Raw genomic sequence first — 26,644 nt, forward strand, 5'->3', positions numbered from 1 at the left:
TTAACGCCTGGTAATTTCAAATATTTACATAAAAAAATTAATAGAGAGTCCAAAAATATTAATAGTAATTCTTATAATAATTATTTAATACTTCATAACAATAATCGAATTATAACGAGTATTTTTATCAATTTTTTTTCTTATTCCAATTGCTATAAATTTTCTAATAAATAATTTTTTCTAATTAAATGAGGAAGATCAATAAAATTTTTTACTGTTTAATTGTCTAGTGTAAATGGATTGATAGAGCTCAGTTTTTTAAAATTCTTGTTGAAAGAGCAGAAGTAGCATTTATGGCCACTGTTCCATTTTTTGACATTTAATGCTTTATTTTAATTAATGAAAAAGTATAAAGTAAAGTATTTTAATAGTGGGATAAAAGTATCTTTGAACACATTTTTAAAATTAATAGTTATTGCGTCTTTTACAACTTATTTTATTTGAATTTTTCGAGTATTCAAAACTGGTCCTAAGGTGACAGAAAACGGCACCTCTACCCTATAAAGTGGTGTGATATTTTAGTAGTTTATATAGAAAAAAAATATAACTGGATTTCGTTTTTAAAAATTAATTTTGTTCAACTATCAGCGACTAAAATAATGGGCATTACAAAAAAAATCTAACAAATATTTTTAAAAAATAAATAAAAATTCGATGGTATTTAAAAATATTTTTCTTATTTCTATTGGAAGAAAATAATTGTTAATTATTTTATAAAGATTTATTTGGATTTAATCACTTATCAGGTAATTTTCTTTAGTGATTATTCTGGGAATTTACAACCCAGTTGCTTTTCAAAAAAATGCTCTCCAATTATTTTACAAATTTCAAGGCGCCAATTAATTTACACTTTTGTAAATTTCAAATTTTTTTTCGGTTCTTCCAAAAGAAGATGGGCCTCGATAATTTTTTTGTTTTCTATTTATTCAATTTTTTAGAGAGCCTACGAGTCTTCTTTCGTATCCATTTTTGTAATTGTTACGGAAAAATTTAAAGAATGTTAAATAAAACAACATCGATTAGTATTCAGAACGTCACTGAATGTATGCAATAAATTGCGTAGACAATTTCCCCTGTACATTTACATTCGTAGACAACAGAACAGAACACAGTAATATAATTTTAGCCGACAAAGAAACGGTAAAAATTTATGCAGTACCCAAATATTATTATCAATAAAAAAATTGCAATCAACTCATATATTCTTCTACAAAATTACAGAAAACTAAACCCGTCTAATTGACTCCTCTCACCAATTTCACACACTATCTATGTAACATTACAATAGGCAGTAATTTTTCATAACTAATAACATTTCTTCAGACAATTGAACAGTAAAAGAAACAGTACAGTAGTATCGTAATTTGACACCTCGTTAAATAAATAAATTAAAATTTTTTCTAATTAATCTCGATTCCTTATCATTTTTTTTTACTAAAAAAAAAAATAAATGAAACAATTTTTAACAAAATAAAAAATTGTAGCATTAATTTAAATCTCACTTTGATTTTTTTTTTTTTTTTTTATATTAATTATTTGTATTTTTAAATCCTCACAAATTATATAAATACTAATAATATTAATACGTGAGTATGTAAAATACTATAGATTTATAATATCATTTTTATAATTACGAGACATTAAATACGCGCATACATAAATCGTATAAACTAATTTGGCATTGCGCGTTTAATTGTCACATAAAATATATGTTATTCTTATTATTATTAATTAGATACTTAAAAAAGTACCTAGGTAGATATTTATCATACGAATAGTCGGGGATTATAACCATTGTATGTAATCGATTATCAATTAATCATAAACACATTACTATCAATTGTTATTATCCGTAATAATATAAATCATCCAACTCTATGTTTAATAATTAATTAATTACTTGATTATTTATTGACTTAGATCGTGTTTCCTTGACGTTGATTAATTATTTGTTAATTATTCGATGTTTATTTAGTTTATTATTTTCTTTTATCAAGTGGATTCTAAACCTCCACCAGCAAGTTTTGTGGCGTATAAATTTAATGCCTGGAAAAAATAATAGTTTATTAAATAATGTTATTGCGGATCAATAATTAAAAATAAATAGTTACCTTGTAGATAAAAGCATATTGTTCTTTAGTTTGTACAGCACCAGCTCGATCTCGCCGTATAGTGTAAACAACTCGCGGTACATCTACAGTTCGCGTTATTTCGTACTGTCTAATACCCAAATCTAGAGCAATTAGTGTACCAGTTCTACCGGTTCCTGGGCTACAATGAACTACAATTGGCCCAGGACCACCTCTTTGTAGTGCACGCGCTTCTAGTAATATTGCTATTAGTCCAGCTGCATCTGTTTGAACACCATTTGCTGGCCATAAATACCAAATATGAAATACTTCTCTATAAGTATTATTTTCCAAATTCTGAAAAAAATAAATAAATTTTTTTTTTCAGTTCAATATATATAAAATAAAAAATAAATTATTAATATAAGGTAAGAGACTGGAGTTGGCGAATTCTGTCTCGGGTAGGATTAAGAAACTTCCAATTCCGTCCGGTGGTCAAAAAATGGACTTTTAAGTTGCAACCGATTTATTTCTCCCTCCCTTACATCATTTTGCGCAGAAGAAATTAATATTATTAGTGAAAAATATAGTGTGGGTAAACTAAAGTTTTTTGGTGACATTAGTAATTGAAGATTTTGAACTTTTACTACTTTGCTATGTGAGATCCTGTATCTGATCAGAGAACTAGTACCCGATTACTCTTGTATTTGTATATCTATATTTACTCAAATTTACTAATTATAGATATCTAATCCATGGAGTCATCGAGTACTAGTTCCCTGATCGGGTACTAGGTCTTTTACCTTAAGAGAAAAAAAAAATCAAATTTACTCCGTATGGAGTGATTTTTTTTGAAACTCCGAAACTCCAAGTCACCGAGTGAATTTGAATTAAAATAAAATCTGTAATCACTCCGAATTTACTCGTAATTTTTTACAGTGTAGTCATTGTATGTGTATATATATAATATATTAACTCATATGTTTGTAGTCGTACTTTGGACGTCAACCCTCACTAGAACGCCCATAGAGTTCATTAATTTTTTATCATGGGTTATTATTTATTTCGTTTAATAAAAAAGTTATTTATTTAAAGAGAGGACTAGACAAAATTAAGTACAAAAAAATTTATTTCCGCAATTTTTTATTTTTCTGAAGCTGTGCCATTCTATCAAAAATTGAAAAATAAATTTTTTCGGTAATCAAAATTCATAATAAGCGATAAAAAATTTATGATAATGATAATGACTATTATGAGTTTGTAATTAAACTTAACTTGTTATATATAACTATATGTATCATAATTATGATCTTCAGAATAGTAAATAAAAGTAATTGAAACACCTTGATAATTATAAGTATTGCCCGGAATGTGAAGTTAATTAAAATTATTCATATTAAAAGTGATAGTTGATAATTAAATAGTAGAGAATGATTCTCATGCAGCATAACAGAATTATTTGTAAATACACTATGAGAACTATTATTATCTTAAATAATAATTATGCTCATGTAAATAATGAAGTATATGAGTTTTTTTTTTAATTGTCAAGAGTTAATCGGACACTTTAAATAATTAACTTTAAAAGAAATTATCTTTAATTTGTCGTAATTATCATATCTGTTTCGGTCACTTCGCGAGTGTAAGTAAAAGTATTTAAAAAACTTGTCATTATTAAATTTAACTCTCTGATGAACAAAATCATAAGACGACCAGATGTTTGTTAAATATCTTTTTAATTTTAAAAAATATTTACTGTATATTTCTGATTAATTACTAAGTATAGATTAATTTACCTTTAAATGTATTGTAGAAATCGCATATTTCTCTTTGGTCTCTCGTTTTTTTAATGTCACTTGATAGTCTCCGTAAAGACGATGGCAATCGGTAACTTCCGACGGCGGTATATACTCGGAACATTTATCTACACCATTTTCAATGAGATCGGTAAGCATAATAATTACTTTAGACTGTTGTTCCCATATCATTCGCCAAAAATCGGTTACTGTCGACTCCATTGGCGCTTGACACGCAATGTAATATTTAGTAGCGTTTTTAGGGCCGCGTACGTAACTTGCATTGATGTATTCACTCAGTGGATCATTGTTGATTTTCATAAGAGGCACACGTGTCTCTGGTAGAGGCACTACATTTGCGTATCTATTTTTAACTTCCGCACCAGGTGGTAATTCATCTATGCGCGCTGAAACCTGTGGTATGCCTGTGAACTCCTCGTATATTGCATTTTGTTCATTACAGAATGCCGATAGACCAGCAAAATTTAATGGATGTGATGGAATTACCGTCTGAAATTAGTTTTTATTTTTTTTTTTTAACACAATCATAACATTCTCTTCACATAAAAACATTTTAACTACAAAGCTTTTTTGAAAAAAAATTTTAAATCAAATAATTTTTCTATTTTTATTTTTTTTTTTTAAATAATTATTAATCATCATTTAAATATTAATTAATTTTTTTTCAAATAAATTCATTATATTTTTTTAAATTTTTGAATTATTTGTGTAGTGGAAAAATATTTTCTCTAAATTAGATTTTTACTTCAAATAAAAAATAATTTTAAAAATTACAGTCTGTTAAATCATTGATTTATAGGTTCGTTTATTAAAAAAAAAAAAAATTAATTACAGTAAAGTCAACAGTTAGGAAAATTATTTTATTCATTGACTGAAGTTATTAAAAAAAAAAAAAAAAAAAAAAAAAAAAATTATTACTCACAGAATCTTCAAAAGTTGGGTTTCCATAGCTACGTTTAGACGCTCGTGCAGCCCCTTTACGCCTAACACTATTATAAGCTGAAACGCTGTCCAAACTGTAAGCATCTAAAGAGACTGGTCGACATCTTTCCCCGTAATTAAATCTCGTTTGACGCTTTCTCATAATAAACTACAAAAATTAATAATTATAACTTTTAACACTGCTTCAAAATTCTCTTTACAAAACAGAACATCAAAAGCCAAAGTTTTCATTTATTTTTATACACATGACGTAGATTCAAATAACCGTACGTATATTCCAATAGAATTAAAAACTTTGAAAAAGACTTTTTTTCTCAACTTTTATCGTGCGATAGAATTTCCTGTAGAACTTTTGATCAAAGGCTTTGCTTTGATAGGGACAAAAAAATTGTAAGCGCGATTTAAAAAAAAATATCAAGTAGTCTTTAGAAGATAAAAATTTACTTTTTAAAACCGGGTAGTATGAGCTTTTATTTAAATTAATTTAGTAAATATAATTAGCAGTAAAAAAAAAAGATGACTTACAAGTAAGCTGGCTAAGAGAACGAGGCATACAAAAGCCACACAAGAAACCACTATAACTGCAATAGCATTTCCGGAATCTCCATCTTGTACTAATTGGAAACTGCGAATCTATATATATTTTTCAAATTATTAATTATCATTTATTTTATAAATATAAAGCAATACAACTTTTTAAAACTAAAAATATATTTTTTAATCAGCGAATCGTAAAACCTCTAGTTTAATATAAAAAATGTCGTTTAATATTTTAGGTCACGTTCTTTACATCAGAAAATTTTATTAAAAGTTGTTTATATTTTTCAATATAATTTTTAAGTATAAAGACTAAAAAGTTTGTGATCTCATAAGTTAGACATTTACGAGGTTTTTACGTTACTTTTTTTTATGTAACACAGAATAACTTACAGTCAAAAGAGATTCGAACGGTCGTTGACTGTACAAATTTGGCAGATTCTGCGTCATTGTTGCGTCAAAATTACCATTTTCATCAATAACATACAGAAGAATTGTCGATAAAATTAACTCTATTGGATTATTTTTGGCAGCAATTTCAGTGCAGGGATTTTTTTGAAATATTATTTGGCTCGCGGAGACCGGCCTGTAAAAAAAAGTAATTTATCTCTCGCTGAAATTTGATTAAAAATCCCATAAATCATAAAAAACTAACTTTTCCATTCCAACAGTTAGTAAATTAGCAAGTGATTGTTTGAGTGCAGGTAAATGTTGACAAATGTCAGACCAAGTGCCCTCGACGACTATTCTGACAAGTAAAGTGACATCTCCAGGAGTAAAACGTTGTACGTCGTCCTCAGTGACAACTTGAACTGACCCAACTGTAGTAGTAATATTATCTTCAATATTTGTAACAACCATACTATTATTACTCTCTATTTTAGTGCTTGTCATCTCGTCAGCATTTAATCCCGTTGAACTTGTCACATTCAATGTACTCATCGTTGTTGTATTTAATTCATCTACTGTCGTTTCCACTGGACTCGTCATACTACTATTATTATTATCATTGTCAATTATTTCAGTTGTTAATAACGACTCGGTAGTCGACGAAATATTATTTAAATTATTTGTTTCATTATCATTATTTAATTCTTTCGTAACATTTAATTCCATACCAATCGTCGTACCTTCGGTATCTGAATTTGTTGTGTCGTCAGTACTTGAGTAATCGAAATTTTTAGTTGTATAACTTGTAGTATCTGTTAAAATACTTTCTGTTGTTGTTAATAATTCATCAGTAGTACTCTTTGAATCTCTCGTAGTACTTTCAGTTGTATTCATTTCCATTGTATTATTTATTGACGTGTTATTAAATAAATCCGGCAGCAATGTCGTTGAAATATTCTTATCATCATTATTACTGACAAATGTTGATGAAGTAGTGTCATTAAGTCCAACAAACTCATATTCAACAGCGGAGGTTGTACTTTCAGGTAAATCGATTCCACGTCCGCTTGAATTAAATGTCAATGTCTCTGAGCTGGAAAAGTTTTTCGACGTAGTATTCGACATCGTCATAGTGGTAGATGTTACTGGCGATAAAGTTGTTTCCGACATTATCGTACTCGTTATTTCCAATTTATTTGTCGTGATGCCGGAAGTTGTTACGTTCTCGTCGACGTCAAACGACGGTGCTGGAGATGTTGGAGGAGAAGTTGAAATTAATTGAATCCCCTCGGGTTTTATGGAAGACGAAGAAGAGTTTAAACTAATTGTCTCTAAGGGTTTTTTAATATAACTTGTTGTTAGTTTATAATTTGTTGTATCGTTTATGGTTTTATCTTTATCATTTGATTCTGTTGCATTTATTGTCGTAATTTCACTGTCTGGTTTTATTTTTTCAATGTTATATTCAGTTGTATTTTTAATATTTAAATAATTCTCTGTTGTTTCAATAATTGGTCTTTCGCTTGTCACCAATTCCGTCAATGTTGAATTTTTTTTATCAATATTTTCAACATTTAAACCGTTGCTACTTAAATCTAGTGCACTTTTACGTTCTATTACTTCTTCGGGATTACGAGGAATGTCATTGACATTATCCTTTAGTTTTAAATTATCATTATTATTCAATGTTGTATTTATTACTGCTGCAGGAATAGATTTGACAGTAACTGACGACATTGAAGAGGATGACGGTGATAATAATGATGAATCTGTCAATATTTTAGTCGCATTACTAGAACGTTTCAAATTAACTGGTTTTGTTTGGATGTTATTATTTATAATCGAAGATTCGGTAATGAGTAATTTTTTATCATCCTCTTTGTTCTTATTGATCGTATTTTCAAAGGTATAAATTTCATCGGTTTCTTTATTAAAATTAATACTAGTTGATTTTTTATCATTTATAAGATTAACAGCTGAATTATTAGCCGTGACAGCTGGTGATGTTTTAAAATAAGGATACGGCTTAAAGTCTTTTGTTAAATTAACATCAGTATTTTCTTTTGTAAAACCAATAGCTTTCTCTTCTGTACTACTGAACCGATTGGCACCACCAAATGATATCGTGCGACCTTTTGGCGCTAACTCTTTTTCTTCATCATCATTTTTATCAATTTCTTTGTCTCTATTTTTAATTCTGTCTATTTCTTTATCTAAATTATCATCCAAGTTGTCACCATTTTTAATAACTTCCTTTACTTCTTTTTCTTCAATTTCTTTGTCGACATTTTTATCAACCGCTTTGTCATCTATTTTTTCATAATTACTTTTAGCTTCAGTTTTCTCAACATTTTTTCCATCATCATAAACTTTATCCGTTTTATAATCGGTAATTTCCGTTTCGTTGAAATCTGATGGCAATTTCTGTACCTGAATCCGCTCAATACCTTCAAGATTATTCAATTTCGTAGCAGAAGTATTTATTATCTCAACTTGATCATCAAAATTTTTCAGTTTCTCAACTTTATTTTTATTCACTTTATTATTCTTATTGTTTATCATGACAGCATCTTCGTGGATTTCTTTCTTCTGGCCTTTGTAATTAACTTGAGTATCATTAATTAGCGAAACACCACCATAATCATTAATTACTCTAGGTGTTGTTGCTTCACGTGATTCTAATTCCTCTTCAAAATTATCTTCATCATTTTCGTTATCTGTATCAACATTTAGTTCCGACAACTCATGGCTATTTATGTCAACAATTTTATGCCCATTTGGTGAAATTAATTGTTCAAAAAAATGTTTCTTCGATTGGTTATAACTATTAATTTTATCATTTTTATCAGTCTTCAGTAAATCAATTTTTTGTAACTTTGTTGTTGTTTTATTATTACTACTATTATTATTATTATTATTATTATTATTATTATTATTATTATTATTATTATTATTATTATTATTATTATTATTATTATTATTATTATTATTATTATTATTATTATTATTATTATTATTATTATTATTATTATTACTATAACTATTATTGTTTAAATTTGAATATTTATCTTGATAATTAAATTTTCTTTGGTTATTTTGTATATTGGATTGTAATGAGTCACGTGTATCAACACTAGATTCAGTAGTTATTTTAGCTGTGGAGGAATGGAAAGGTGTTTGACGTTCTCTATCATTTTTCAAGGCTGGCAAACGCGCGAACACATCAACTTCTTGATCGGCTAACGTTTTACGTAAGATTGTTGTACTGTTTCCTGATAGTAATTTGTAATCTTTCGTGTTTTCTGTTGTTTTGCTTATGATTTCTGGTGTTATGGACTCTACTGTTGTCTGTGATTGAGATTTTGTTGTTAATAACAGCAATAGTACACCTGAAAAATAAATTAAATTTTTTATTTACTTATTTTTCTTCAATTATTGAATTCTTCTTTATCAATTCTTTGAACGCTACGTGATTTTTTTAATTTTTAAATCATTTTTCAGATAAATTATGAGTTGGAAAAGAAAACGTGTTTTATCATGAGTTTTTTTTTTTTTTGTAAAGAAAAATAAATAAAATCTGCGTTTACTTTTAATGATTATTAATTTGTAAGTTTCTAAGAACAAGTTTTTCTGAGTTTAATATTTTTTTATATCAATTCATAGTATTTAAAAAATATGTAGTTGATAATAATTATCAGGCTGGCGTGCATATAAAGATAAAAAGTATTAAGTTTTTTGTTGTTTTTATTTAAATGTAGATGTTTAAAAAAATTATTTACAATGTTTAAGCAGCGTGAACGTTAAAAGTAAGTTTCTAAGTGAACATAGTTTAAAGTACATAAAGTCTAACAGTACTTTGTACTCTTACTTCACCGAGCCATCGCGAATTATTTAAAGCTGACCGTCTACTCTTACAATTTATTTTTTTTTCTTCTTCTGCTATCTTTTCTAGGTTTTCTTTCTTATTTTTATTTTATTTTATTTCCAAACAAGATAAGCAAATAACGGGATATATTTTGATGAAATTTTGAAATAAACTTTAGAAATTTAATTTTTAAAATCTGATATATAATTTCAGAAAATTCTGTCTACTCTTAATTGGAAATTCAAATTTCATGTTGTCGCAAAAAATATAAAAGCTTCCATTTATCGTTTTTTTTTACAGCCTAAAAATTCTGTGACCTTATCAATACCACAGCTTGATAAAGCATTGAATTTTCAACAAAAAAAATGACGAGTTTGTGTATCAGATAGTTTTTTAGTTACAGATAAGAGGCTGAAATTTAATTTTTTTATTGAAAAACGGATAAAATCGCTCGCCACTTCTAGTCTTGACCGTGACGATATACAAAAAACTTGAATGACAATTTTGTAGGGGATTGTATGGCCTACAAAAAAGTTTTTATAGAAAAAAAATGATAAATTTAAAATTAGAAAGTTCAGGCATTTTAGAATAATACAATAAGTGAATACTTTTTTCAAAGTGAAAAATTTTATGCTCTACAAAACCACGTAGTCAATGAGGACAGAAAATTATTTTTAAGGTAAAAAATAACAATGGAAAAAAAGTTATGTTTTTTTTAATGACGAACATAAAAGTCAAAGCGAGCTTTTAAAATTCAAATTAAGGGTAAAAGACTTTTTTTTAATGGATACTAATTCTGTATATTATCTTAGTTAATTTATGTTCTTTTGAACAACTTAAAGCCTTGAGATGTTCATTCGAACTCCGTGAAAAAAAAGTGTTAAATTAAAAATTGGATACAACTTGAAAACTCGATCTGAACTTAATGTGAGTAATCAAAAAAATCCCATGAATTTTTTCAAAATATTAATTCGAATTTCTGTATACCTGAATATCGGAATGTTTTTCGCGAAACGACAATAAAAACAAATGAAATGAAAAGTAAAAAGTCTACACTAGATCTAAATTTCTTAAATATTTCGCATGTCAGCCGAAAATGGCACGCATCAATTTTTTTCATTTTCGTTTTTCAAAAAACGTTCCGATCGTAAGCTACATAAATTTCCTTTTATTCACTTTTGACTTTTTAAAACTTAAAAAAAATTTAGTTTGTCAACTGAAAATTCCGAGTTGTCTTTAATTCGTAAACTTCTTGAAAATTTCGCTTTCTCCCGGGAAATTCAAATAAAACATATTTTTTACTATTGAAATATACTATATTTACCTGTCCATATTGTTAAGCTAACATTAATTCTGCGTGTCATTTCACTGTTCTTTGGATCGCTCCATAAAATCTAGAACAATTAAAAAAAAAATCGTAAATCAACAAGATTTCCATTTCAAAAATGCTATCACTTTATCATTTACAAGTCAATTAATTATATGATTAATGTAGATAAGGATCAAAAAAATGCTTCAAAATTTATAAAATAAAAAAAAATTGTGCAGTAGTAATTTTTATCTCTGAATAGGCGACCTCATTCATATCAAGCAAAGTGTTTAAATCGTAATGGATCGTTATATATGTACTGGATTTTACCATTCTAGAAAAAAGATGAAGATAAAAGGGAAAAAGACAAAAAAGGGAATACTGTGGAAAAATTAAGGGAAATGAAAGCAAGTGTGCATCTATTGAGATGTAAATAGAAGTTTAAGTCACCGTAACACATCCGGTCATAGACAAACTACTCCAGTTAATTCTAAATAGTAAAATAAAGCACTCGGTTGAATGGAAAATAAAGTAGGCAGTATATTTTTTATGAATTTAAATCAGTAATTATTGAAGAGCTGTAACTATGAACATTGATTTATTATAGATAAATATAATAACTGCGTCGCACGGTTAAATTGTGATTAGAATATACATATATCTATAGATAATGCAGCTTAAGAATTAGCATTAGCTTAAGACCCTCGACTACTTGGCTAGTCAAGTATGAATATAGAATTACGATTTAATTCTATAGCTAGAGAATGTTAATTTATTGTTAGTTGTTCGCTTTTATGTTATCTTGTTTAATAATTCTAAGATAAATTTATTTATCCTTCTCAGTATATTATTTACTTATTCATTTAATATTGTTTTATTTAATTGAATATTTATAAATGGTGGAGACATATATATATAAATGAAGGTAAATAACTAAATATGATAAAATATTTATGTCACAAGATGTTTACGGAACTCTCAAAGAGGATGCTCCACTAACTTGTATCCAAGTTCTGTCGTGTCTTTCTTGCTACAAAACGAGGCGAGAAGACCGTTAGCTACGGAAGGTGACAATCTATAGGTATATATAAATATATAGGGAAGCCAGATAAAATAGGGTATCAAAATTTTATGTTTTTTATTTTTTTTTTTTTAGATTCAAATTTTAAATTACGGTTAATTTATTTTCTCTTCAATTAATAAATTCAAATTAATTAAAAAAATGGAGTTGAAAAAATTGAAAATATTCGATCCCTTTTTTTATGATTTAAAAATATTTATTTTAAAGTCTGATAAAATGTAAACTTAAGAAAAAACAATCAGTAGTTTTTTTTAAATTTGAGTTCAGTTAAAAATTTGAAAAATTTTGGATTTTCAAATTTATCGAAACACTTTTTCCTAGAAATTAATTACGAAAAAAAAAAAAAAAAGAAAAATATGCATGTGTAGAAAATCAAAAAAGCTATAAGTGCAATTTTTTAAAATATTATTTTTTTTGTAATTAAGTTTTCAAAAAAAAATCCAAAAGTTATCAGGCTTCGGTTAACTTCAGTATCAGTTTCTAAAAAATAAAAATTAAAAATTTTACAAATATTAGATAAAAATTTATATGCAAGTTCTTCAAGATATACACAAGCAATTTTGAAAATTTGGTGAATCAAAAAAAAAATCATTGATTTTTAATTAAATGACCTAGATAAATTTAATAATATGATTATAATTAATAATTAAAAAGAGAAAAAAAACTAATAGATTCAGTTAATTGCCATAATAAATAAGGTATTGATTTAAAACCTTGGATATTCGTTTTTATAATTATCGCCGTAATTATTCATCACAATTAAGCGTTAATTAATAATTAGTATCACTTTAAAATTTTTTGTCATAAAAAAACTTAATTGACAAAAAAATAGTTAAAAAAAAAAGTGTACAATGTAAATAATTACATAGATTTTAATCAGAAATACTTGAAACGAGGCGATAAAAAATTTACAAGATTTTTTATTAGACAATTAAGAGCAATCATGTGTCCGGGAATTTCGAGATAACTGTTGACATAAATTGAACCCAGCACCGTTTTGTCGCTGTTTATTTCTAGTAGAATTGACTGTAATAACTAACGCAAACATAATATGTGGTCGGCGCTTTGTCTATCGGCTTTACTATAATAATTACCTCGTACTTTCATATAATTACATCCATGACAGCCATTGACTTTCAACCCAAATATAACACTAATCCAAAAGTATTAACAGAACAATATTTAATTTAATTAAATACTACCATAAAAAATTTTCAAAGTTTGCAAACCGGATATTTGTTTATTTATTTAACCCCCTCAGAGTGAAATTCACTCCAAAGGGGAGTTTATTTTAAATTAAAACTCCAAATCGGAGTGAATGTGGATTGAAATAAAATCCAAATCCCTCCGCTGAGAAGACAAACTCTCTATTTACTCCATATGCGAAATGATTTTTTTAAAAACTTCGGAACGGAGTGAATTCAAATTTAAATAAAATCCGCAATCACTTCCAATTCACTCCCGATTTTTTTCTAAAAATATTAAATATTATTTCTGCTTGGTTACAGTTTAACGAAGATTTAAAAGTTTAAACTGGAAAAATAAACGAAAGTTATCTCAAAAAATTACTAGTATCAAACAGATTATTTAAAAAAAAAATATCGTGCAAAATTAAGGTGTCCGAGCGGGAAATTATCCGTAATAACAAACAGTCTGAGAGTTTTGTGTTATAATGGAACGTGATTGTTCAGAAAGGCGAGGCAAGGCCGTATTCTGTCATTGGATAATTGGACTCTAGGTACTTGTTCTCTTGCTATCTGTATTCATACCTAGTTTTATCATCTCTCTCGCTTCTTCTCTCTCTATCAGTATTTTTTAATATTTTTTTATTCCACTGTCCACTGCTGAGCCCCTTTGCTTTGGTGTGCTGGCACCGGGTACGGGATTAGAAGCAGTTGTGGTAGTGTATAGTAGGCCCACTGATGCAACTCGAGCTTCATGGAATAATGGGCTCGTGATTTCACTACTATATACTACACTCACAATCAGTACAGCACATTACTGTACTTGCATATCCCTACATTGCTCAGGGTGCGACCAACAACAATACGTTTAATTCCAATACCTTCATTGCTATCTCTCACTCCTGTTTCATACTACACTATATCATATACACTTAACACTTCTCATACATATCATATATTCGTATGTATGAGTATACTTAATACTCTATACCATACTAGTATCTATTTCATGATTGATATTGTGGTTACCAACTTTGGATTTGATAATTACAATCAATCCTTGTCCTCATTTCCGTAGCCCTCATAAATTAAAAAAAAAAAAATATATATATATATATATATATTTTTATCCTTACAATGTATTCTATGGATTTACATGACTAACTCTTACAACAATTTTTATACTTTTTTTTACCTAAAAACTTTTTCTAATTAAAATTCCATAAAAAATTTTGAATAAGATAATTAGTTAAATGATTTTACTTCAGTCTTAAAAGAAAAAAATTTTAATCAGATTATTTGCTTTGATTATTTATTCAGATAAAGAGTAAATGAGATAACATTTTAAGTTCAGGGTTTTTAATTAAAATTGAAATTTTTTTTATTCACTTGAAAATATACATGTGAAAAATCAAAGTTAAAATTCTTCAAAAATCCAGAAAATCAAATTTTTAGAAACAAAATAATTTAATAGTCATAAAAAAATACTTTCATAACAAAAGTTAAATTTGTACACAATTTAAAAGCTATTGACCCTTGAACTAAAAAAAACTATTTCAATTTATTTCTTAATTGCTCATTTCATTGGTTTCGTAATTCGTGAAAAATTATTCTAATAACTGTGACCAGTTATTTAACTTAAAATAAATAATATTTTTTTTTGTCATGACTCGCATGATCTAACAGTGAAACCATAGCCTTGGCGCAACTATTGCATTGCAACATTTTAAAAAAACATTAAATCTAAAGATAAATTTCACAAATTTCAACATTTATTTTAATTTAATTCTAAAAATAACTTTATTTACATTTTTAAAAATAATACAAGGTGTTCAATTGCTAATATTATAAGCCAGAAAATTAACGTTCGTTCACAGTATAAATATCACTTTCTTCACTTAAGACTTTCTCTTTTCCCTAGTATAGTACTGCATTAAATTAAAGTACTCACGAACCATGATACGTTATAACTTACAGCTATCATAAAAATAATAATAGTGTGATTCTTATTAAAACGTCAAGCATTTCAAATGTATATATTATGCAAATCAAAAAAATAATAAATTTAAACATGTGTTAAATGATGAATTTATATTATAAATTTATGATCGATATTACTTAATTTTAAATCAAGTTGTTATACTTTGGATTTAAAGTATAAAAGCTTGATTATTCAATAGAAGGTAAAACATATGTATGTATATATATATACATACGAATTTTCTTATCTTATCAATGGTAGCTTGTAGTTACTATTAAATGTGTACTCTAGTAGTTAAATTTTACGTCGCATGAGTAATAAAATTTTTGTTACTGATTGTCAAAGCTAATTTCAATAATTTTCATTAACAATCACAATAAAAATATTTATTTTATATAATTACTATTTATAAAATAAAAAAAATTCGTTTTTGTGAACTCGGATTTTAATTTAATTCAAATTCACTCCGTCACTCGGAGTTCTGAAGTTTAAATAAAAATCACTCCGCTGAGGAGTAAATAGGAAGATTGTTTTTTCAGCAGAGTCATTTCGGAGTGATCTGAATCTCATTTAAATCCGCATTTACTCCGATTCGGAGTTTTAATATTAAAATTAACTCTCTTTAGAATGATACTAAAGTTAACCGACGTCTAATAATTTTTTGATTTTTTTTTAAAACGATAAATTAAAAGAAAAAAAATATTTCAAAAAATTGCACTTATAGTTTTTTAAATTTTCTACATGTGCAAATTTTTATTTTTTATTTTTTTTGGTCATTTGTTTATCAAAAATAAAAATCCAAAAATTTTTAATTGTTTGATAACTTTAGGATCATTTTTTTGGAGTTAATTTCACTTCAGAGGATTTAATAAATAAACAGTCATTCACTTCAGACTTACTGCGCGTTCACTCCGCAAATTTTTTACAATGTAAAAAACTTTTGCTTTTTATAAAAATATATTCTTTAACTATTTAATAATTACGAGAAATAAAATTTTTTTATTGCGTTATATACAGTAGAAATATATATTATCATTGTTATTAAGAATTATGTAGACGTAAAAGTTTGCAAAAGACATTGAATAGTGAGCATTTTCTCACAGTGGGAAGAAGCATTTTAAAATAAAATTCACTTTTTCTTTCTTTACAATATTTACATTCCATTGTGTCGAGTATTCACAACTAATGACTAATGAATAATGTTTTTAAGCTTTATACATTAGCACTCTTCTGTTAAGAGTCTAGACTTTATCAATTATATACACCTCCATATATATGTATATATCTTATCTCTTATTTTATATTAATTGTTGTCTTTGTGTTCATATTACCTCTTGTACACACATTTTTATTCATATATGCGTATATTAACATATAAACACCAGCGGAAATGCCAGTGTGTTAAAATACACGAATCAATTAAGTACATACTGAGCTACGAAGTGTTGAGATAAAAAATAGTGTGACTTTAGACAAGGCAATTATTATTAATTTATAATTAATAAATTATTTAAGTGCAATTTTTAATTGTTGCTAATTATTCTTTATCTTCAATAATTAAAAATAATTTATGAATGTGCGAACAGTTCGAACTCAGTGTAATTTTATTGAGTTTAGTAGGGAGAGGGTAAAAAAAGTTGCGAATTTATTTTAATCGAAAAAATTTATTCTGCTGGATAAAAACGGATTTTTTGAACGATTTTGAATGAAAATTAAATTACACTGGATTATTTTAGTGCATAGTTCATATTTTATGGTATATAATAAATCTAGTGATACTAGAATAGAGGGAATTTTACTGTGACAGCTAAAATTTTACGAAGCAAGTAAAATACACAAACTTTAAATTATATTATTTAGAACCGGAATGTTTTACGCGGCGACGTTAAAACTTTTAAATTTATAGTGGAATTCAAATTATTTTTTTTAATATAGTTAAATATTTTTTAATAGGTATTAAATTTAACTGTAACGCTTCGGAAAATTTATGAAAGCAAATAAATAAATTTTCCTTTAATAGTTTCGCGAAATTTTTTTAAAATTAGTTATCAATTTAAATAATTATAAGTTTGTGAAATTTTTTATAATGTACAAAGATCAAAAGAAATTTTACATGTCAATTAAGTCTAACATTTTTTTTACAAAAAATAAAAATGCATGGAAAAGCTCGCGCTTATTTTCATTAAAATTTTCTTATTATTTCAGAGATTCAATTTATTCTTTAATAGTCTATTTGACTCAACGCTTTACTAAAAAAAAAAAAAAAAAAAAAAAAAATAGCAAATTCATATTTTAAATTTGAAAAATTCATAAATGAGATGTTAATATATTTTTATATATAAGTATACTTTATTATAATTTTATAAAATATTAATGGTTTTCACTGTATATTTTTTAACTAAAAATATTTAATTATTTATTACAGTCGGATCTCGTTATAAGATTATCATTTTGTCTTTTTTATAAATCAGGTTATAGTTTTATAACGAGGTCCTACTGTAATTAAATTTTTAAAAAATGCGTATACTAATTTTTCATTTTTCTAAATACACATTTTTTAATTTTTATCCTACTCATATTTTATTTATTCACTCAGAAATTTAAAAAATTGCCACTTGTCAGTTACGTTCACACTCATAAAAATATTATATATAAATATATCTGGAGTATAAATCACAGAAATAATTTTTTACATTAATATTAAAATTTTTTATCACAAGATAAAGTGAAAAAAAAATGACTACAATGAAGTTGACAATGATCTATTACCGTACAACATATTTAGTAATTAGTAGTACTTACGTTTTTAATTGCTTGATATATATCTAAATGCAGCTAATTATCAAATCTTTAATATGATTGTAATTGTTTGTAAAAAAAAATAATCATTAAATTCCAAGTTAGATTTTCATATAAAATTCATTACTCTCAATTCGGACTGTAGTTAATTAAAAAAAATATATAAAATATTTATTCTATTAATAGCAATTAAAATGTGTTAATTGAAAAAGTATAAAATTGTTCCTTTGTGACCTTTCTTTAATTAAAATTGAATTTTGAAAACTAATAAAATAGAAAATGTTAAATATACAATTATCTTGAGTGAATTCCATCGCGTTTAATTATAAAATATATAGACAATTTGTTATTTTAAATAAATTAAAACAACGAATGTTAAATTCATTTATAAGATAAAATAAAAATTCTCCTAGTTGTTCGAATTGATTACGTTTTACGATGTAGTAATTTATTTTATCCTGAAATGAAAGCGTTTCCGGATAAAAGCGTCAGACTTTAAAACAAGAGGGAAATGAAATTTCAATTGTCACGATTTTTATTATATTTTTTTTTTTTTTGTTTATTATCATTATTATTTTTTTTTTTATCTTTTATTTTTTATGGAAAAAAATCCACATCTTTATTTACAGATATATATATAGAAAAAAAAATTATCTAACACAATATATAAGGATGAGAAGGTGAACATAATCCTCTCTATTTTCCTCCAGTCTCTTGACCTGACATTTACACGAATTATTGCATCACAGCTTAATACATCTCATGACTTTTCTTTTATACTTCAATATAGAATATAATAATAATATATATAAAAGATCTGATTTATTTATTATATAACGTGACATTATAACTTGAAAAATATTATTTACAACTATAATAATAATAAAATAATAACGATATATTATAATGTAAGATAGCATTATATACAATATAAATTTGATAAAGAGAAAATAATAAGATCAGAAAATACGCGATACTCAAAAATGCAGAATACGCGGTATTCAAAATAAGTTGATTTATAATCACTGGTCTCACAAAATTTATGCATGTTTTTTATGACGACGTACAATGCTAATAGTTAGTATTACTAAAGTTTATATATCGTTTGTTAATTTAGTATAATTTTATAGGAAATACTCTATTCGAAATTTTTTTTTATTTCAAGATTTTCAGACTAAAGTTATCTGATTTTTTTTTATTTTAAAAAGACTTATTTATATTCACTATATAATATATGATAATATAAAAAGAATTACATGTTAATAATTTTTTTTATTCAATATTTATTCATATTATAGAAAAAAAGGGAACGAAATGTGGTATTGTAGACAAATTGGAGTACTCAAAAATTTGAAAATTTGGATTTATGAAGTTTGTAGTTATTAAGGATATCCTACACTGTGAAAAGTCGGGAATAAATGCGAGGTGACTAGGAAGTTTTCTTTTACAATCCGAATTTTCAGAAGTTTTCTTTTTCAGTCCTAATTGTCCATAGATTTTCGGTAGGATTTTTCAGACGACGGATTTTCTTGATAGTAAAGTCTGAGGTGCACTCAGAAATGTCGGAAATGATTACATAGGGAATTTTTTTTTTCAGAAAGGTGATATGGATTTTATTATAATCCGCATCTACTCCGATTTGGATTTTTAATATTAAAATAAACTCATTTCCAGAGTGAATTCCACTCCGAGAAAATTAAATAAATAAAAAATTATCTACTTCGCATTCACTCCGGATTCCATCCGAGTTCACTCTGCAAAGTTTTTTGTTTGTTTGCTCGGAAATAAAAAATTTAATGTCTCGCGTGATCTTGACAATTCGACAGTAAAACCCAACCTCTATTTCGCGTTTAAGTTGTGCAGAAAAAAAAATATTTACTGCTATTTGAGAAATTTTCTTATTTTTTAAAAACATAAGTAAAAAGTATATATAAAACTTCAATCGTACAGAATCCAAAGTAATTTTTTTTTATCATCCCCTTCAACTCAGTCCTCTCCCGCGATTATTTTATAATTAAAACTGTTAATATATGCGGGTGATTAGAATAAATTCGATAATCCTTAAGGGAGGGAAAAAAAATTCTTCTAATTTCAGTTAATCCAATTTCTTAATTTATCGTTCTATAAATATACTTCTGGTCGTGTTAAATTTAATTAATGAAAGTTTGAAACTAACTAACAGTAACGAACCAAAATGGATTAAAAAATTAGAGTAGATCGATACTTTATTGCCAAAGAAAATTATAATCCCGAAATTTAACAGTAATTCGTAATCTGAAAATTTACCGCCATAAAACTTAAATCATTTTAGTTCATTTGTACATTATTATAATAGAATATATTTTTGGAATATATATTCGTACTATTTACTCCATGGAAGCCATAACAATTGAATATTTTAAAAATGATATTGTCCCAAGTTTCCTCGATGCTAAAAATAAATATTGAACAAGAATTTTTCTAAAAAGTAAATTTCATACATTTATATTTATATTATACCCCTCTTGGTTTTCTTGGATAATATTTTATCAAGTGGTTTGTCTATTTTCGTCCCTAATGTGGACGTTATTTTATCAAAAAAGAATAGAATAGAACCCTTGGGCGAATACACCCTAGAAATTTTCCGTAATCTTGAAAGATAACAGCATCAAAAGACATTACTCATAAAAGTATATCATTTTTTGAATAAAAATATCATTTTTTAATTTCTATATATACATAGTCATTTATCTCAATATTGATTAAAAAAATATAAAATTTTTGCCAAATCACAACTTTTATCACTGCAGTGAAAAAATTTAATTCTTTTTTTTTGCCAACTTAGCAACTGACATATAAAAATTCAAAACTTTTCAGATCTCTATGTTAATATTATCTACATATCTTGAGAACATGAAAAAAAATTTATGTTGAGGAAATAAATTTTCCAAGGTAACTTATTTTGCCTCGAGTATCTCGTTTGCCCGCGATCCCCTTAAACGAATAATAAAAAAAAATTCAAATTATTTTTTTAAAAATGTCTTCAAGGCAAGTTTTCCTTTTCTTAATATACATGTATGAAAAGAAAAAATACATTGATAAATATATACCAAATAAATAAAATGAATTTTTAAATTGATCGCCTACATAAAAATTATAAATGAATGACTCAGTATAAGTATATACATATAAATTATTATAATATCTATAATACAATTCGAATAACAAATTCAGCCATGATAAATTTTTAATTCAAGGACAAAAAAAATATTTTCTCAATAAATAATATAAAAATAAATGCAATAAAATAAATCCTGGCATATGTTGAATTCAAAAGTTCATTTAACAAAAAAAAAAAAAGATGATTTTTAATATCGTAATTGAAATTAAATCCTATTGTGTAGGTTATTTTCTAAAAATTAAGTATCACGTTTGTGACATATGTTTAAAAAGCAAAACAAGAGAAAACGTTTACGTAGCATCAAGTTACGTACCACTCATTACTTACGTACATCATATAATGTAATGGTCAAGACACGTCGAGTTGAGTATTACTGATATGATGTCTAGTTGTATTGTATTATATGTAATAAAAATTTCACGCGTCGTCTGTTTTGTTGTTTAATTTTTATGATACTAAAGTTACCCGATGTCTGATAATTTTTTGATTTTTCTGAAAACAATAAATTATTAGGAAAAAAAAATATTTAAAAAAATTCTACATACAGTTTTTTCATGTACATATTTTTAGTTTTTTTTTTTTGTAATTTATTCGGTAAAAAAATTTTGATTGATAACTTTCGGGTCATAAATTTTTATGATCCTGAATATGGCGGACAATAAACAATTTTTGAATTTTTTTTTTTCAACAAATCAATTAAAAAAAAAAAAACCAAAAATATGCGCATTTAGAAAATTAAAAAAGCTATAAGTGCAATTTTTCAAATAATTTTTTTTATTATAATTTATCGTTTTTTAAAAAATCCAAAAATTATGAGGTATAGGCAAATTTCAGTATCGTGAATTTTTATCTCAAAATTAATTCTTATTGTGTACATATACATTGTATTGTAGTAAAATACATTGCGATTACGACTTTCGATTCATTATTGTGATAATTGAGTATTTTATAATTTATTAAAATTATATTTTATGATGATACATTATGAATATTTATGCCGATCTAATATTGAACGGTCTGCTGCTCTTCCTCTTCTTGTACACAATTATTTATTAATTATAATTATAATAATTAAAATAATAATAATAATAATTCAATCAAAGCATATTTTTGCGTAGAGTATAAAAATAATCAAAAATTTATATCACGTACATTCACCCAAGTTGTTATTACGTGACATCGATCTTCGAGAGTTAAGTTCAAAATATGGATTTCTTTGTTTTATTTTCATTGTTCTTAGTCATTCTCATCATTTGCAATAAATAAAAAAAATCATTTTTATTATCACTGAACAATAGTATAATTAAATAAATTATTATTTATCATTGAGCTTAAAAGATAAAATTTTTTTTAAAAATTTTGCAATTTATTTTTTTATATTTTTTGTTTAAAATTTATAAAATATATATCTATATATAAACTTTCTCACTTTCCGTGTTCGCGTGAGAATTTAACTTCAAATTATCTTCCTGCGGATATCCTGTAATTTGAGTTCTTCATTCAATTTATTATTTTTTTTTTTATGAGTTTTGAACAGCAATTTTGCACCAAAAAAATTTATTGGAAATAAAATAAAATAAAATTAATAACTGGTTAAATTAAAAATTAATAATTAATCTTTAAAATAAAATGACGCATTTAAAGTTTATGAGTTGGAGAAAGACTAGGACGATAGATGACTCACCAGACAGTTTTACACACACACATATATATTTATATTAGCCTGTTTGTTCCTTTATATGTTTTCTTACAAAACTTTCCAACGTTAAACTTCACCGCTATATTATATTATCCTTATTCATATAATAAAACATACATACTCTGACACTTGCACACAATTTACTCGATTCTAGCGTGACCAGACGTTTCTTTGTACACTAAAAAATCATCTAAAACCCCATTTATCTATTTAGTTTGAACAAACATATACATACATATATAATTATATTATTACATCCTTTAAAAAAGCCTATTTTGAACAATAGTTATAATTACAGTAAACGCTGTTATTTTTTCATCGCAAAAGTATGAAAAAAATTTCAAATTTAATTCAACTACGCTCGAGATACTCAACTAAACGAAATACTGCACAGTAGAGGGCAAATTTTTTAGCTTTGGCTAAAGAATTTTTTTAATTTACTTTGAAATCCTCATTTACTTTTTATTGTAACTACAGTTTAATTTTACTATTCCGTATACTCTTACATTCATTTGTTATGTATATGTATATATATATATATATATATATATATATATGTTTCTATATTGCTATTATTCGTGAATTAAATTATTTCATATTAAATTTTTTTATCATTACAAAGACGAGGATACAAATAGAGAAAATTAAATTCAATTTGTGGTTCAAATTTTCCACGTGATGTATATATATATATATATATATATATATATATATATATATATATATATATGTACATATACATCGTGGGATGAGAAATTGAACAAAATTATATCACTGCAATCTCAACGATTCAATAATGAAATAAGAGTAATATATATATATATATATATAAAGTATTTATATGGTAACATATGTGGAATGATATTCCCCTTAGTAAAATTATAATCAAATTCCACTGCCGCGTGCCCTAGAATTTGCGCTCTCTTCTCATTATATACAAACCATAATACAAACATTAATATATTTAAATATATAATTAATTTCACCTTCTATTCATTTAATTAATTAGTATTATTTAATACTAAAAATCCTTTGAATAAATTATATTGTTATAAACAAAAATACTCTCTAAATTATACTTGATAAAATATTACTGATTTAAAGAAAAAAATTAAATTATTTTTGTGGTAACTTCAGCAATAAATCACTACACAATGTCATTAATATTAACGGAAACTTGAATAATTATAGAAAACTAAAGAAAGTCTAATGACTAAGTGACTTTAGATTGTAAAAATATTAAATTTCATATTTAATTAATTCAATAACTCATATTTTAAATATATATTCCCTAGTTACCAATTATATATTAATATTTAATACAACAAAAATTAATTATACATCAAACATTTTACTGAAAGTTTAATGATTTTTCGGTTAATTAAACTCATAAATATAATTACCCCGGCCAAACAATTTCGGAGAACCTGATTTTCATTCATTTTTATTGAAAATAAAATACATAAATATTTTCATATTTCTAAAGTAATTAAAATTAATTAGATATTGATAATTAACTATGTATCAAATTATATTTTGTTCGGTAAATTAATCAAACTACTGGTTAAGAAAAAATAAATTTTGGATCATTGTCAATTTTTTTTCGACTATAAATAAAAAAAAAATTTATTTGATTATGATAATTTCGGTGGTTAAATTTAGAATTTAAATATTCAAAAATATATGAATATACATATGATACGTGGTTACGTTTTTTTAATCCACTGATTACACACACATATATGTAAGTATATGTATATGTATTACCAAATTATCATATTTATGGTATTAATACATAATTATCATACATGTTTGCATATAAAATATAAATATACTTTATTTGGCCTTCAATAAAATGAACAAAGTGCATTCTTTTACTATTTTATTTTTATAATTAATAATAACTTATTATAATTAATTTATTTCATATTATTACACATAATTTCAGTAATCGTTTACTCCATAATATATAAACGCGATCTTAATTTGAGTAGAAGTTTAAAGAGCCAAGTGGTTGTAAATGAAGGATTTCTATTTAGTATAAACCGCAGTCCTTTAACTTCCGGAGCCTCAAAATATAAAGTAACATGAATGTATATACAAGACCTTTTAATTAACTACTCGTAAAAAAAAAAAAAAAAAAAATTTCCACTAAACTAAACGTCAAATAAAATTTTAAATGTTAAAAAAATTCAAATTCAAATCTTACCACGAGCAGACCCCAATTAAAAATATTCCGTGCATAATCCTATCCAACTATCACTCAGTCACCAAACAAAAAAAAATTCAAAAAATTTATTACTAAAAAAATCACTTGTAGATTTTTTAAACAGCTTAAAAAAATTTTAAATTTTTGTAACAAAAAACATTTTACACAAACAAAATTTCCATGGCACAACAGACGTAACCCATGGCGACGCTGTTACCTGGAATTTAACCTGTTTAATGTCAGTGCAGGTAGCAGGTAAAAAATTCCGACAAAGGTAAAAAATTATCGGTTTCAAAAAAAATTTTTTGATTTTTTTTTTTTTTTTTGCTAATAATGAATTTTTTCTAGTATTTTTTTTTTTAAATTATAAACAATATGTTGTGATAATTTAACAAGTGTTACGGACAAAGAGTTTGACCAACGTCCGGCGCGATACTAAGACTCAAGTAACATCGCGTACTGCCCGTAGGCGATGCTCAAACATCACATCGGTTTGTGTATGTTTTGTGCCGCGTACCTGCGATCGCGAGAGTACAAATACTCTATAGTATGCGCAGGCGTCGATAAAGAAACATGCCGTCGTATATAATAATATGTATATATGTATGTATGTTGTATATATATATATATATATATATATAATAATGATATGAGTAAGTGTGCAATGTAGAGTGAATGGAAAGGAATAAGTCAAAAGATTTCTTACTCCGTCTTACGTCTATAGTTTAAATAAAATCATTTCTTTCTATCAAATACCCTTTTGCTCTTTCATTTTATAACGACCTGCACAGCATCTCTTGTGTAGCTCCGTCATTATCAACTGACTTTACTCTTTAGTTCTTTTAAGAATTCGAATTGATGTTCAAAAAGACAAAGAGAACAAAAAAACCATTCATATAAAAAATATTATTCAACTTTTATTTCATTTTTTTTTTTTTTTTTTATTTTTTTGTTTTACTCAAAAAATTATTTTGTGTAATTCGTTTTTTTACATTTATTTCATAATTGGGTCAGTATTTATTTTATAATTTATTAAATGGATTTATGTAAGATTTATTAAGTTTCAAATTATTGTCTTTTGGAAAGGATTAAATTAAAAAACTTTTTTTAAATTAATTTGGGGATGATTGAATTTTGTAGAATTTTTAGTCGACAATTTTATAATTTATCTGCGAAATTTAAAATTGCAAAAATTAGTAACAGTAAAATTGTTATGACAATTGATATTGCGGATAAGATTTTTAGCTTTTAGTGTAACGGTAACTGACGTCAGTAAATTATAATTTTTATTCATGTACGTTTTGAATATTCTCGGAACAAATTAGTTCATTTAAATGAATTTTACGGTAATTGAAACCCAGAGATGAAAAAAAAAATTTTTTTTAATGTACATACACTACTTAAGCGGTAATGAGTCGCTGAGAGTCCATTTGAAAGATTATTACGTTCATAACGGCAAATTTTACTATTCGTGACAGTGATTTTAACACCACTCTAGTATATTTACAGTTCAGAGATAACTTTTGAATAAATAAACTGTTAATTTTTGAGTCTTTTATTTTTAATTGTCAATAATTACCTCATTATAATGATGGCGTTACA

At 25.6% G+C, this 26,644-nt stretch overlaps 2 protein-coding genes across 3 annotated transcripts in view; one reads left to right on the forward strand and one right to left on the reverse strand.

Moving 5' to 3' along the window:
• Positions 1 to 25,518, reverse strand: LOC103569011 (probable serine/threonine-protein kinase DDB_G0282963). 2 transcript variants are annotated; one of them, XM_008546078.3, is made up of 9 exons: positions 25,043 to 25,518; positions 10,945 to 11,014; positions 6,021 to 9,144; positions 5,759 to 5,951; positions 5,354 to 5,461; positions 4,809 to 4,976; positions 3,866 to 4,375; positions 2,112 to 2,426; positions 1 to 2,046 (listed from the first exon to the last, which is right to left on the reverse strand). In XM_008546078.3, the coding sequence occupies exons 2-9, from the start codon at positions 10,982 to 10,984 to the stop codon at positions 1,993 to 1,995; spliced, it is 4,512 nt and encodes a 1,503-aa protein (XP_008544300.2). In that variant the 5' UTR covers positions 10,985 to 11,014; positions 25,043 to 25,518; the 3' UTR covers positions 1 to 1,992. The 2 variants fall into 2 exon arrangements, with proteins under 2 accessions (XP_008544300.2, XP_053595159.1); XM_053739184.1 differs by lacking the exon at positions 25,043 to 25,518 and adding an exon at positions 13,780 to 13,835.
• Positions 1 to 26,644, forward strand: part of LOC103576487 (uncharacterized) — a 131,132-nt gene that overhangs the window by 23,786 nt on the left and 80,702 nt on the right. The window lies entirely within an intron of this gene.

This window comes from Microplitis demolitor, chromosome 5 (genome assembly GCF_026212275.2).
Source record: "Microplitis demolitor isolate Queensland-Clemson2020A chromosome 5, iyMicDemo2.1a, whole genome shotgun sequence".
Classification (NCBI taxonomy): domain Eukaryota; kingdom Metazoa; phylum Arthropoda; class Insecta; order Hymenoptera; family Braconidae; genus Microplitis; species Microplitis demolitor.

Excerpts from the sequence above, each read along its gene's own strand:
- LOC103569011 (XM_008546078.3), bottom strand. The coding sequence starts at position 10,984 with ATGACACGCAGAATTAATGTTAGCTTAACAATATGGACAG. Across the intron at positions 9,145-10,944 it reads TAGCTTAACAATATGGACAG|GTGTACTATTGCTGTTATTA; the intron begins GTAAATATAGTA and ends TTTATTTTTCAG. Across the intron at positions 2,047-2,111 it reads AATATGCTTTTATCTACAAG|GCATTAAATTTATACGCCAC; the intron begins GTAACTATTTAT and ends TATTTTTTCCAG.